Source organism: Pelodiscus sinensis, chromosome 8, assembly GCF_052426305.1.
Source record: "Pelodiscus sinensis isolate ZL-2025 chromosome 8, ASM5242630v1, whole genome shotgun sequence".
Taxonomy (NCBI): domain Eukaryota; kingdom Metazoa; phylum Chordata; order Testudines; family Trionychidae; genus Pelodiscus; species Pelodiscus sinensis.
Window position 1 is genome coordinate 22,250,581 of NC_143059.1, and position 13,775 is coordinate 22,264,355.

General features: G+C 44.7%; 1 protein-coding gene across 5 annotated transcripts in view; it reads right to left on the bottom strand.

Moving 5' to 3' along the window:
* Positions 1-13,775, bottom strand: part of RHOBTB1 (Rho related BTB domain containing 1) — a 120,959-nt gene that overhangs the window by 19,870 nt on the left and 87,314 nt on the right. For all 5 annotated transcript variants that reach the window (XM_006113588.5, XM_075934868.2, XM_075934871.2 and 2 more), the window contains 3 exons: positions 13,309-13,427; positions 2,916-3,066; positions 143-231 (listed from right to left, as the gene is read on the bottom strand). In XM_006113588.5, coding sequence (XP_006113650.3) covers positions 143-231; positions 2,916-3,066; positions 13,309-13,427 — 359 coding nt within the window. The remainder of the gene's footprint in view (positions 1-142; positions 232-2,915; positions 3,067-13,308; positions 13,428-13,775) is intronic.

Below are 13,775 nucleotides of genomic sequence, written 5' to 3' on the forward strand. Positions count from 1 at the left end.
TTCTTCTCAGTGGAAACAAGGAATCTTTTGTTTGAAAGACTTTATTTATGTAGTTAGAATGCTCAACACCATGATTTTTCATAGTTCTGCAGTTGGGTAGAGTATCTTTAAAAAGATTTAAAAAAAATCAGTCAGTACTAACCTGGGCCCATTCCAAATAGGATAGTACTTCGCCATCTACGCCAATGCCATTCCCTGAGGCTTTGGTCAGCTCCTGCACAGCATGCTGCTCTGTTAAAGTAGAAAACTAGTAATTCACACTGTAAATACATACTTCAGGGTAACTTTATAAATGCAGTTCTCTTAGGGAACCAAGAACCACAGAATTTGTGTGTTATCATGAAAGAGTAATACAGAAAACTACTGCACTGTTGCACTAGCAGTAGATCCATTCAGATTTCTTTTTATAGAGCATCTAAGCAATTGTAGCCCCATTATGGTCTCTGGAGTTGTCCTTATACATTTAGGAACAGATCCCCGGCTAACAGAGGTAGGATAATTTATACTAGCTAAGGATCTGCCCCTTATGTGTGAATATGTCCCTTTGTGCACACAGATCTTCAGGTGCTTACATTTTTGCTGTTATCACTCCTGATTCCCTAGTAGTTATAACCTTTGTCTTCTGCACAAATGATACCTCAGCACAGTTCAGTTTCAGCCTTCTCAGGAGTGGATGATCTTCTGGTTTCCCCCTTAGGACTGCTCAGCCCCCAGAATATTCCCTCTCCAGAGAGCCTTGTCCATACTGGCATGTTTTGTCACCCCAAGCTGCCTTTTGTTGACAAAAGAGTGAGCATACACACTACAGTGAACTTTTGTGAGGGGGGGTATCACACCCAGTTTTGGCAACAAACAAATGAAAAAACTTCCACCTGAGATTTTTGTCTCTTCCCCTCCCTTTATTGTTGACAAAGAGCAAGTGTGGACTCTGTTGTTTGTTTTGTTGAGAGAATTGGTTTCTGCCAGTATCCCACAATGCCTGCATTGTGCTCAGTGTTTTGTGATCTCTGCTGCTCTCCGGGCTTGTGTTTCTCCTCTTTCAAAGCTCTTGGAAGTATCTGAAAGCTGAGTGAGCTGCTCCATTTGGGGAACAAGGAAAAAGAATGCTCCTGTTTTTCCCTGCAAGAAACATAGCAGAAGACTGCTGCTGCAGCAAGAGGGCTGGAGAGACAACTGTGATGCTCTGACATTGCTGAGCAGGGAGCACTCACAGAGCTACTCATGATGCTGTTCCCAGCAGCAAAGAATTCTGTGGGAGAACTTGGAGAGGATCTCATGAAACACAGGGATCAGCCCTTCCTTCCCACAACACTGCACTATGGGATGCTTACCCACATTGCTTTGCTCTCTGTTGACAGGGGAGCTAGCCATGTGGCTATGAAATGTTGACAGTGGGAGGCAGAAAAACCAGTTTGACTGTTTTTCACTTTTGCATGTCAACAGCACTTTTGTCACCAAATTTTCCCAGGGAAAACACAGTCTGAGACCACATCACCATCACCTGTTACCCATGAGAGGCATCTTGGCTTTAGAAGAGGGGGTAGGTACAGCTGGCGGTGTTCTTGGCAGATGCCAGCAGACACTGCAGAGAGTAAGAAAGCTCATGCAAGCTGTGAATCAGCCAGGGAAAGGTTTGTGGAAAAGGCCATACTCCAAGTAAGAAGTGTCAGGGAAAAGCAAGAATACGGTCCCTCAGAAGGAGGGCATGTGCCCAGCATGGGACTGGGTTGAAAGAAAGGAACTTTAAAGAGAGGACAGACATTCCAGGAGAAAGGGCTGGTCTCCAATGAAACCACGATAACTAAGTTTGAGTTCTGTTTTGAGGACCCAGAAGGGGATTGGATTGACTATCTCCAAAATGTGGACTTCTAAAAGGAGCCTGAGTGAAGTGAGAACTGAGACAGGCCTCAGAAGAACCATACTTACTCAGAAGGGGTGCAACACAGCAGGTATTCCTTTTCACAAAATGTTAGAGGCACAGATAGCCTGATGCACTCATAGAAATGGGACCAAAAGTAGTCTGTTTCACTAAATAAGACAGAATAAGATGTTCTTCCCATTAAAAGCATATCTGTTCTAGAAAAGGTGAGAAGGATATCTGTAGGAAACTTTTGTAGAAGGGCCTAAATTAGTTCTGTAATGCTGTCAACAATTGAATGTCTTGTTGCACAACTCAAAGCAATGGAAACGCAGGGCTCATGGCACTCAAGGAAATGACTAAAATTTATCTTGTGAATTTGTATCACTTGATCTTCCCATCTCTAAAAATTTCCACCCTCTTTTGTTATGATACTAGGAAACAGAAAAAAAATTGCATAAGGATTTAGTATTAAAGTATCCCAGGCTATAATTTCCCTGTAAAAAAGACAGAAAAGTTGATACTCTTGAAATTATGCATGTGGAGCTCCTACACTTACAACAGAATAACTAATTGACTCTAGCTTGTGCAGTAAAAATAGATCTGGACAATACTTCTACAAAGTGTTTGAATCATATCAATTTTAAATTATTTCGGTTACGGTGCTCTCTAAATGGAACTTATCATGGAAAGCCTGGTTCATTATAATGAAAACCGTAGTGTCGCTACTGTTTTGCTCTAAATTAAGAATAGCTGAAGGGACTGGAGACATAATATTAATGCTGGAAAAAAAGGCTTTCACTTCCTATTTCTAAAGTATGGAACATTTTAAAAGGACTTCATTAATTTAGCATATGTCCTAGAGAGAGGAAAGAAAAAGGCAAATACATTATTTCTAAGTGAAAATACAATATTGTAATACAATTTGGCTTTATATAAAGGAATGGCATTTCTTTCCCTCATGGCAAAATAAGTTGTGTGCGCTCAAAAATCAATAAGAAGTAATAATACAGCAATCAATGAAGGTATTGCATCTGCAAAGAGTGAGAATCCTTACCTGCCAATGCAACCAAGTGTGGGAGGCAAAATCTGTTTGCCAGTGCAATTAATTCAAGCATGTCCAACTCCTGACTCGATGACAATTGTTTGGTATACAAATAATCCAGAATAGCCTGCATAGAAGTCTTGTTTATGTTGGGAAGAACAACCTGTAAAAGGTATTTTAAAGAATGTTCTCTGATAAAAGGTATGTATTCAAGCACTTAATGAACATGAGCTATATACTTTCTCTTCCATCTTGCTATCCCTTTCGCTTCTGCCATCAGGTAATGTTTTAGAAATATAGTAACATATTAAAGAGACTCCTTATTAAATCTATACATCTCAAGAGCTAGCAACAAATCTGTCATATTCTAGTTATGCAAGTACAACAGACCCGTACCAGGAATTTCTGGGGGAGGCGGGGTGCTTTTTTTTGTAAATGTGGAATGCAATTTTTTAAATATAAAGGAGTTCAAAACAGTCATGCTACGATCATGTGTAAGAGGTTAATAAAAATGTGAATGGAAACAGTGATTGGTAAAATGATTTTGTTATAACATACTAAACATTTATACAGTAATAAAGGTTTTATGGAAATTATCTTCTGGGATCATGGTGGGCAGCTTAGCCACCATAGCCCACGCTCCCTCAGCTGCCTCTCCTGCTGCTGATCTACCTGTTTAGTGAGGTCAGTGCTGGGTGAGGTGGGCAGAGCTTCCGGCCAGTGGGGCTGGGTCCGGGTTGCTTCTTGCGGGTGTGGGGCACCGTTCCTCCAACTCTGACACTTTGCCACCAGCCCCGCCTGCCCACCACCCCAGAACACAGCACTCTCCCATCTCCCTAACACAGTGGTTCTCAAACTTTTTGGCCCATGGCCCATCTAGCTCAATGCAAATCTTTCCATGGATCACCAACTGCTAATGGAAACTCACTGTTAATTACATAATTATGCCTGAGCCATTCTGCTAGTGCTGCAGCTAGGGAGAATGTTTTAATTTAACAGTAAGAAAGTATTAATTTAAATTATTGAACAGACCAAGCACTTTAACTTTCTCATGTTTGAAGTTTATCAAACTTCATTTTAAATAAAGTAAAGTATTAATTTATGTCCAACACAAAAGGTTCCTATGGTTTTTTAATTCCCTATGGCAGGGGTGGGGAACCTTTTTTGGGTTTGGGTGGGGGAGACTGACTCACAGAAAAATCAGCTGGGCACCACCCAACTGAGAAGCAAACCAAAACTAAACAACCTCCAAAAAACCCCAACTCTCACTGATGTGGCCCATGAGACACTTCACTCCTCTGAGGCTTCAGTTCCCTGGGGAAAGGGGAGGACAGGGAGTACTGAGGCTCAGGGCTTCCTATAGAATCATAGGGTTGGAAGAGACCTCAGGAGGTCATCGAGTCCAATCCCCTGGACAAAGCAGCACCAACTCCAGATTTACTCTTCTGGGGTTCTAGTGGACTTTGTGAATCTCCCTAAGCTCTGGGGTTGGAACAAAAATGTGGGGGTTCAGTGTGTGGGACAGGGCTGCCAGCAAGAGGAATGGGGATGCAGAAGGGGGGGAGAATGCAAGGTCTGAATGGGAGGTAGGGTGTCTGGCCAGGGGAGAGGGTGCAGGAGCAAGGGAGGGTGCAGGAGCAGGCTGGGAGGGCGGGGTCTCAGTGGGGGGAGGGGATGAGAAGGTAGGGGGTAATTACTTGCCTTCGCACCCTGCACCAGTTCCAGGCACAGCCTCCCGCTGCTTCCATCAACCAGCTGGGGGAGAGAGAGGAGGAGCGCTTCTTTCCTGTGAGCCAGATTGCGCAGTGAGGCTCAAGGTTCTTTCTCCCCCCGTACCCACTGTCAACGCTGGCATGCCAACTTCCTGGGGGGAGGGCGAGCCTGGAGCGTCAGCATGGGTGCCCTGTTGCAGAGGAGGGGAACCATGGGGGTGCATTTGCACCCTTCACACCTCCCCACCCTGCGTAGGGGCCTGTACAACAAGTCAGATCCTCAGCTGGTTTAAATGTATTCAGCTCTATTGCAATCCATGTAAGTGCAGTGTAAGTTCCACCAGCAGATGATCTGACCCACACGTCTGAAAAGTGGGATTGTCTGAAGATCAATGGCTGGTATGGTAATATTCCAAGGTCATGAATAAATCAAATACTTTTTCTTTATAAACAGTGAAAATGTCATTGCTGTTTTGAATAATATTTGGAATACAAGGATTGTGTATGTCTTAGAACAAGTCAAGTGTTCACCTGCAGTCAATAGGATTTTTTCAAATATGTCCCAGAACTGCATCCCCACTGTCCACTGTGAAAACATATTCACCTTCAATAAGGAACCCTTTTCAATAGCAATCAGATAACGGCACTAAGACAAGAAATGCTACTGCTTTGGGCAAAGATATTTTGAGGAACAGTCAGTAAGATAACAAAGTAGAAAAATCAGTAAAACAAAAAATAGTTCCAAACATAACTTAAATAATATACTTCCATCTGATTGATTAGAAGTGATCCTGACTTACGATCATATTTGTATCAACACTGATTGAAGCTTTACATCGTTTTCTCCTAAGTCAGTGGTTTTCAAACTATTTTTCTCATAACCCAGTTAATTAAAATTGTTGATGCCGTGACCCAATGTAATTTAACTAGGGTGTGGGCTCTGGGGTGGGGCTGAGGAGGATAGCTGTGGGATGTAGAAAGGGGTTCTGGCTTTGGAGGGGGTCTTGGCTGGGACAGGAGGGGCTTACCTTGAGCGGCTCCCAGTCAGTAGTGCAACAGGAGTGCTAAGGCAGTTCCTGCCTCTCCTGGCACTGCATACCATGTTGCACCCCAGAAGCAGCCAGTAGCAGGTTCCCAACCAATGGGAGTACAAAGATAGTGCTCAGGACAGAGGCAGTGTGTACAGCCCTGTGAGCTCTCTTTCCCTGAGAACCGGGGCTGCTGCGCAGTCTGTGGTGACAAGACAGGTAGGTAGCAGGACACCTGATCCCCCTGCAGCAACGAGACCCAGTGCCTGACATTCCATGATCCAGTACTGGGTTGTGATCCGTAGTTTGAAAACCACTGTCCTAAGTCATATACACCAAGGCACTCAATTCTGGTTAGCCTAAAAGATGGAGAAAACCACGCAGCAGCCTAATAAGTTAATCCTTTATGGCTTGGAACACTGGTCAGTATTAGTTCAATCGTGTGCTTAATATAAATGCTACTGCTCTAAAAACAATTAAGAAAAGATTCTTCTACCACTAATGTTTTCTCATTACCTAGATGTATTGTTTTTTCTACAGTGATTGCTTTCAATTGTTCTAATTTACATCTCCATTGCTTTAAACACTTTCAGTTAATTAGTCATGATGAAAGCAGAGAACAGCAGAGCTGTGGCTGATGCAGTACTGATGAATGTAGCACTCAAAAAGGAAGAAAGGAAAAAAGAAAGTCTGTCTCCTCCCCCAATTAACATAAACATAAGCTGGAATTTTTAAAGGCTTTAAGTAATTTGGACGTTTAATTCCCTAACAAGTCAAGGGAAGTTGGGTGCCTAATTCCCTTAGGGTATGTCTTCACTTGCCATGTTGGAGGTTGACTTTCTGACATTTGATTTAGCAGATCTGGTTAAGACTTGTAAATTGAACACTGAGGGCACCTCCAACATACAGCTGTACTCCTCACAGGTCAAAGATTTTCACAAAATGATTAAGTGATTTTGGGCACCTCAATTTTAAAGAGCCCAACTTGCAACACTTTAAGCGGACTGGTTTTCAGAAGATGAGTGCTGAGCATTTTCTGAAATTCAGGTAACTTTAAGGGTGACATTAGGCAACCAAAATGACATCATATATATAGTAACCCAGTATCTGAGAGTCTGTAACACCGAAATGCTGGCTGTTCCCTCGGTGGGGGGGGGGGGGGGGCGCTGTTGCCTGAAATACTGGCTGTTCCCTCTGGGCGGCGCTGTTGCTGAAATTCTGGCTGTTCCCTCTGGGCGGCCCGTGCTGCATGGGGACTGCGGGGCACAAACGGCCGCTTGCGCTGCTTGCTCCCTCACGGCGGCCTGGCTGAGCGGCGCAGAAGTCATCCGAGTGCCATGGCGGGAGGTGAAGGGGGGCGGGGCGATGACATGCGGCGTGACAGCAGCTCCAGGCCCTACCCCGTGGCCGTGAATGTCACAGCTCTGCCCCCTTTCACCTCCCGCCGTGGCGCTTGGCTGACTTCTGCGCTGCTCAGCCAGGCCGCTGCTTGGGAGCAAGTGGTGCAAGTGACCGTTTGGGCTCCGTGCCCCCCATGCAGCACGGGGAGTGCGGAGCCCAAACAGCCATGGTCCCCTGAGTGAGAGGCAGGAGGGGGAGGAGAAGAGGAAGAGAGAGAGGCAGGAGGCAGAGGAGAGCTGAGAGAGAGGGGGGAGGCAGTAGGAGGAGGAGAGAGAGAGAGAGAGAGATGGAGCGAGAGACTGGAGGCTCAGGAGATAAGACCGACGTGGAGGAGAGACCTGAAAATCCCGTCTTATGATGGGCTAATTGGCTAGTTTGAAAATAACTAGTTACACATAAAACCTTAATCCATGATTTTTTTAAGTTCCAATATGAAATTAAATGTCCTTGTTTTGTTGTAAATGAACAATACACAAAACAATCTATTCTAGTATATCACACACACACAATAGTGGCAAACTTGGTATGTCTACCTCCGCAGCCATTAGAGGCCAGATCCAAAATTTACTGAAGTCAGTTGCAGCCTTTTAACTATTTTCACCTCATACTTTTCATTGTGTGTCACTTGGTGGAGCAGTTAAAATATTGGATCTACTGGCTTTTCACTCCCAATGCAAGTTACATTAAGAAGAGTTGGTTGTAATCCCAATGATTGTTTTTGTTAACTTGCATATTGATCATTTAGTGCTTATCTTATAAAAATCTGTGTTCTACCTACAGAATTCAAATTTCATGGAGAAGCAGATCGTTATGTTTCTATAAACTAGAGTGAAACAATATGCTATACACATCCCAATTTATACTTTAATGGCTCTCAGATTTCTTTGTATTTCACAAACTCCAGAAAACTAAAGCTTAGCATGTTTAAAACATTAAATTGCAGAAGATGAGCTAAGATTATTACATATTTCATTGGAAATAGGCTCGTGGAAAATGAATATATATTCTTATTGCCATATACTGCGTATTACAATAGAGGTATGTATTTTTAATGACCAACTTGCTGAGTACTCCTTTGGGGAGGGCATGTGCTTACTGCTATATTAAAAGTAATGAGAATAATTAAAGTAGAATACTGACTTCTAGAATATTAAATACAGAAAAGTTCAGTTATAACAACACTAAGGAGCATATTTTCCCCTTGATGTGAATATAAGTCCCATTAATAGTAAGGTGACAACATAATAAAAATCAAGAAATTTGCAAAGACAGGCCCCAACAATCAGCTTAACACACACACACAACCCTTCCCAAGTTACTGAACCTCCTAAGAGGTCTTCCATGGCATGCGTAGTATATATGAGATGCTGTGTAAATTGTCTCAGTATTGTGGAATAGGCCATGGAAGACAAGAAGAGTCTTAGTATAAAGTCCCTAGTTTTTCTAGATGTCTTTTAAGCTATGTCCATGGGCTGCAAATAAAATCTTGTGAGACTGACAGACCAGTCAACTTGTATGACCCATAACAATTTAACAGGAGGCATTACAATTGTAATCAAGACAATTTACTTGAATGTGAATTTCAAAGAGATGTACTAGCCTAACAATCATTAACTCATTAATGTATAGTAATAGAACTCGAGGGTAGATGATAAGTGTATTTGTCTGTGTTTACAGGTTGGACCTCCCTTATCTGGCACCCTTGGGACTTGAGCTGTCCCAAACCAGGGAGTTTGCCGGACCAGGAGAAGTCAGTGCTTCCCTGCTGGTTGTCTTCCCCCCAGCTTCCCTGGGGCACCCTGTCCTTCTGCTGGGCCCTCTAATGCTGGCCCAACACAGGTTCATCACCCTGCTGCCTGCCCGCTGTCCCATGGTTCCCCTGCTGTCGCTAGGGATTTCCTTGGGCTCCCCCGCTGGGACCGCCCAGCTCCGCCAGCCCCGCTTCAGTGGGGGAAGGAGGTTCCCTGGGTCATGCTGGACCTGCTGCCAAAGGGAGTTCCTGAGGTTCCCCAGCCGGGCTGCCTACCGCTGGCAGCCTCACTGCAGCTGGGAGTTCGCCAGCTTGGGCTGGGACACCCCAGCCATCTAGCCCAGCTGACGCCAGGTTTCCACAGTGGGTGCGGGGGCTCCTTGGCCAGTACCTGGCCCTGTTGATTCTGGGGGTTGTACAGCCAGGGTGGGGGTTCCCCAGCTGCTGTCTGGCCCAGCTGCTGTCTGTCCCAGCTTGGGCTCCCCAGTCCCCTGCTTTTCAGCTGGTTCCTGCTCCCGCCTCCAGGGCTCTTTGGTCCAGCAGCATCCATGGCCCTGCCGGACCATGGATGTTGCTGAACCAGAGAATCCTGGATATGACAGGTTCAACCTGTACTAATATCCTGTTAGAAGTTTGACAGTGTAACTAAATTAGGGTATGTCTACACTACCCTCCTAATTCGAACTAGGAGGGTAATGTAGGCATACTGCACTTACAAATGAAGCCCGGGATTTGAATTTCCCGGGCTTCATTTGCATAAGCCGGGCGCCGCCATTTTTAAATCCCGGCTAGTTTGAACCCCGTGCAGCGCGGCTACATGGGGCACGAACTAGGTAGCTCGAACTAGGCTTCCTAGTTCGAACTACCGTTACTCCTCGTGAAATGAGGAGTAACGGTAGTTCGAACTAGGAAGCCTAGTTCGAACTACCTAGTTCGTGCCCCGTGTAGCCGCGCTGCATGGGGTTCGAACCAACGGGGTTTTAAAAATGGCGGCTCCCCGCTTATGCAAATGAAGCCTGGGAAATTCAAATCCCGGGCTTCATTTGCAAGTCCGGTATGCCTACATTACCCCGCTAGTTCGAACTAGTGGGGTAGTGTAGACATACCCTTAGTTTGAAGATACCAATTCCCTTTCATGTTTTAATTGCCTTAGTAGTAGTAGTATATTTTCCACATCTTTGACCTTAAAGTTAACTGAACCATTTGTATACATAGTATATCTACATTGTCTTCAGCTTAATTCTGCTATGGTATAACAGAGGACCAGCAAATTGCCTTATGTGAATGAGTGTAACTAGTTTATCTGTGAATGTATAGGAAACAGAAGATTAGCTTCAAAGCAAAGGTGATCTACATTGCCTATATTTTCTTAGGGGAAAACCCTGCTATGACATTTTATGTGAGAAGGCATCATCAGTGTGCTATAGAGCTATAAAAAAAAGAGTATCAGGCCAGATTCTATTGAACTTGGAACAGGGAAAGTTGATCCCCTAAGACTGAGATTTTCTAAATCAGTGTTTCTTAAAGTGTTCTGCGAAATCACTCTCAAAAACACATTAACTGGCTGCCCCAGTTTGTTTATTTACCAGCGCAGCAGCTCCCACTGGCTCCATTTGGTCCTTTGCAGTCAAGGGGAGCCGCGGGAAGTAGTGGCCAGGCCCATGCCGTTTCCCATGGCTTCCTTTGGCTTCAAAGGACGAAAGGGAGCCAATGGGAGCCGCAAGGCTCTGTGGCTGCAGTGCCGGTAAATAAACAAACCGGGGTGGCCAGTTAATGAGAGTGAATCTGCGGAACACTTCCAGAAACACTGTTCTAAATAGTTATTTGGAATAGTCTGAAAAATACACAGAATTGACTTAAAATCTAAACTGCCTGCAGATTCTGACTTGTTGGGATGATTCCAAAGATCAACGGCTCGATGTCAGGTTGGCGGTCAGTTTCTAGTGGAGTGCCCCAAGGATTGGTTCTAGGACAAGTTTTGTTCAACATCTTTATTAATGACCTGGATGAGGGGATGAATTACACCCTCAGCAAGTTTGCAGATGACACTAAGCTTGGGGGAGAGGTAGATATGTTGGAGGGCATGGATAGGATCCAGAGTGACCTAGACAAATTGGAGGATTGGACCAAAAGAAATCTGATGAGGTTCAACAAGGACAAGTGTAGAGGCCTGCACTTGGGACGAAAGAATCCGAAGCATTGGTTCAGGCTGGGGACTGACTGGCTAAGTAGCAGTTCTGCAGAAAAGGACCTGGGGGTTACAGTGGATGAGAAGCTGGATATGACTCAACAGTGTGCCCCTGTAGCCAAGAAGGTTAATGGCATATTAGGTTGCATTAGGAAGAGCACTGCCAGAAGATCTAGAGAAGTGATTATTCCCCTTTATTCGGCTCCACATCTGGAGTACTGTGTCCAGTTCTGGGCCCCCCACTATAAATAGGATGTGGACACATTGGAGAGGATCCAGTGGAGGGCGACCAAAATGATTAGCGGGCTGGAGCACGTGACCTATGAGGAGAGAGACTGAGGGATTTGGGTTTGTTTAGTCTGTAAGGGTATGTCTACACTTGCCCCCTAGTTGCAAATCAAGCGCAGGATTTAAATTTCCCGTGCTTGATTAGCATATTCGCGGCCGGTCGCCATTTTAAAATGCTGGTCGCCCGATGTAACTTGCCACATGTAAACGTGGTAGTCTGGTTTAAAACCCTTCCCTCGAATTAATTGGTACTCCTCATGCAATTTGAGGGAAGGGTTTTAAACCGGACTACTGAATCTACACGCGGCAAGTTACATCGGGCGACCGGCATTTTAAAATGGTGACCGGCCGCGAATATGCTAACCAAGTGCGGGATATTTAAATCCTGCGCTTGATTTGCAACTTTGGTATGCTTCATTTGCCTCCCTAGTTCGAACTAGGGGACAAGTGTAGACATATTCCAAAAGAGAAGAGTGAGGGGGGATTTGATAGCAGCCTTCAACTTCCTGAAGGGAGGTTCCAAAGAGGCTGGTGAAAGGCTGTTCACAGTAGTGATGGATGGTAGAACAAGGAGCAATGGTCTCAAGTTTCAGTGGGAGAGGTCTAGGCTGGATATTAGGAAAAACTATTTCCCTAGGAGGGTGGTGAAGCACTGGAATGGGTTACCGAGGGAGGTGGTTGAATCTCCATCCATAGAGGTTTTTAAGTCTTGGCTTGACAAAGCGCTGGCAGAGTTGATTTAGTTGGGATTGGTCTTGTCTTGAGCAAGGGGCTGGACTTGATAGCCTCCTGAGGTCTCTTCCAGCTTTATGATTCTATGACTTTTATATACCAACAGTTTTTTCTATCATCGCTAAGGTTCCTGAACTAAAACAAACACTGAATATCACTTGTACATATGTTTTTAAATAGCTTATCTTAAAGGTTTTTTTTTGAAGTTGACGACACAGTTAGTATTAGTGGCAACATAACATGTTGCTTTGGGCATGCTATTGCTCAACACTGTTGAGGGGCGACAGGCCCTCAGAGGCTCCTCAATCTTATCCTCTTGACTGAGTGACCTAACAACCACTGAGTCTATTTATAGCCTCACAGCCTCAGCCAACATAACTGTCCCTGTATTCAGGGTACTATGGCCCAGCAGCCTTAGTCAATATAAATGCCCTTGTATTCAGGGTATTATGGCCCAGCCCAGCAGCCTCAGTCAATATAGGCACCCCTATATTCAGGGTATTATGGCCCTGCAGCCTCAATCAACATACACATCCTTACATGTAGGATATTATGGCCCAGAGACAACAGTCAATATGTCCACCCCTAAATCCAGGGTATTATGACCCAGCAGCCTTAGCCAATATGTCCACCCCAGGATTCAGGGTATTATGGCCCAGTGGCCTCAGTCAATATACACAGGACAATCTCTCTCCACATGGGGATATCTAAGGAGGGGGTAGAGGGACTCAGGCCCTCCCTCTCCACCAGTCCCAACCCAGGGCCCTGTTGTCAGTGGTGCAATCGATTGCCTGGTCAGTGGGGAATCCTGCTGCAACATGCTGAGTGCTCTGGGAGCAATTCTCCACCCTGGGCTACTTTCTACTAGCTCTTATCAGAAGTCTCCTCTATCCTCATGCTTGGGTCCTGCAACTTCTCTTGTAGCCACTCTCAGTCTGGCTGCTGTTGTTTGGTCCAGCTGCACTTTTCCCCCTGGCCTCCTTCCTCTTCAGCAGCCAGCCCAGACTGAGATGCTCCAGAAGTCTTTATAGTCAGTCTCCAGTTGGAGCATGCTCAGCAGAGTTGTGGGAATAGTGCCCTCTCAGCCAGCTGGGCAAAAGTAACTCTGTCAGCTCCAGCACGGGGTTGATACACCCTGTCACAAACATGTTCTGACAATGTTGGAATAACTAAAGCAGACTTCTGGTCTATATATAGCAGACATGCTCTTTTGTGTGTTTAACTCTTAAACAAATAATTATTTCAGGGAACATAGCAGTGTTTTAAAAAGCTACCCATAAAAATACATAAAATACAATTATCATACCTCACTGTTTGAACTTTCAACAAATGACCCTCCAAACATAGCAGACATCCATTCACAGCTACAGATCAGCAGTGGCTTGTGGGCATTTATGCTTCCATCATCCAACTTAAATGTCACATCTGCCATGGAATCAAGGAACAATCGTAACTATAATACTCAGTGCTTGGAGTGAAATAGTAAGAGGCACATACTTATTAGTAAGGAAGTGCTTCCTGGATGTTTTTCAGAGTCTTTGATTTTATAGAGCTAAGCAGAGAAATTATGAAAGCTTCGACCTCAATGGGAGATGCTGGGTGCTCAACACATTTTAGAATCTGGCTCTTTATTTAACAGTCTAAATGTGGATTTTAAAAGCCTACCTTCAGGTTCCCATTGTTGAAAATGTTGGTCTTCAGTTATATAGCAAACTTTTGGCTCATTTCCCCCCTCACGCTGACATAAGTTAGGAATAACTATTGAAGTGGATG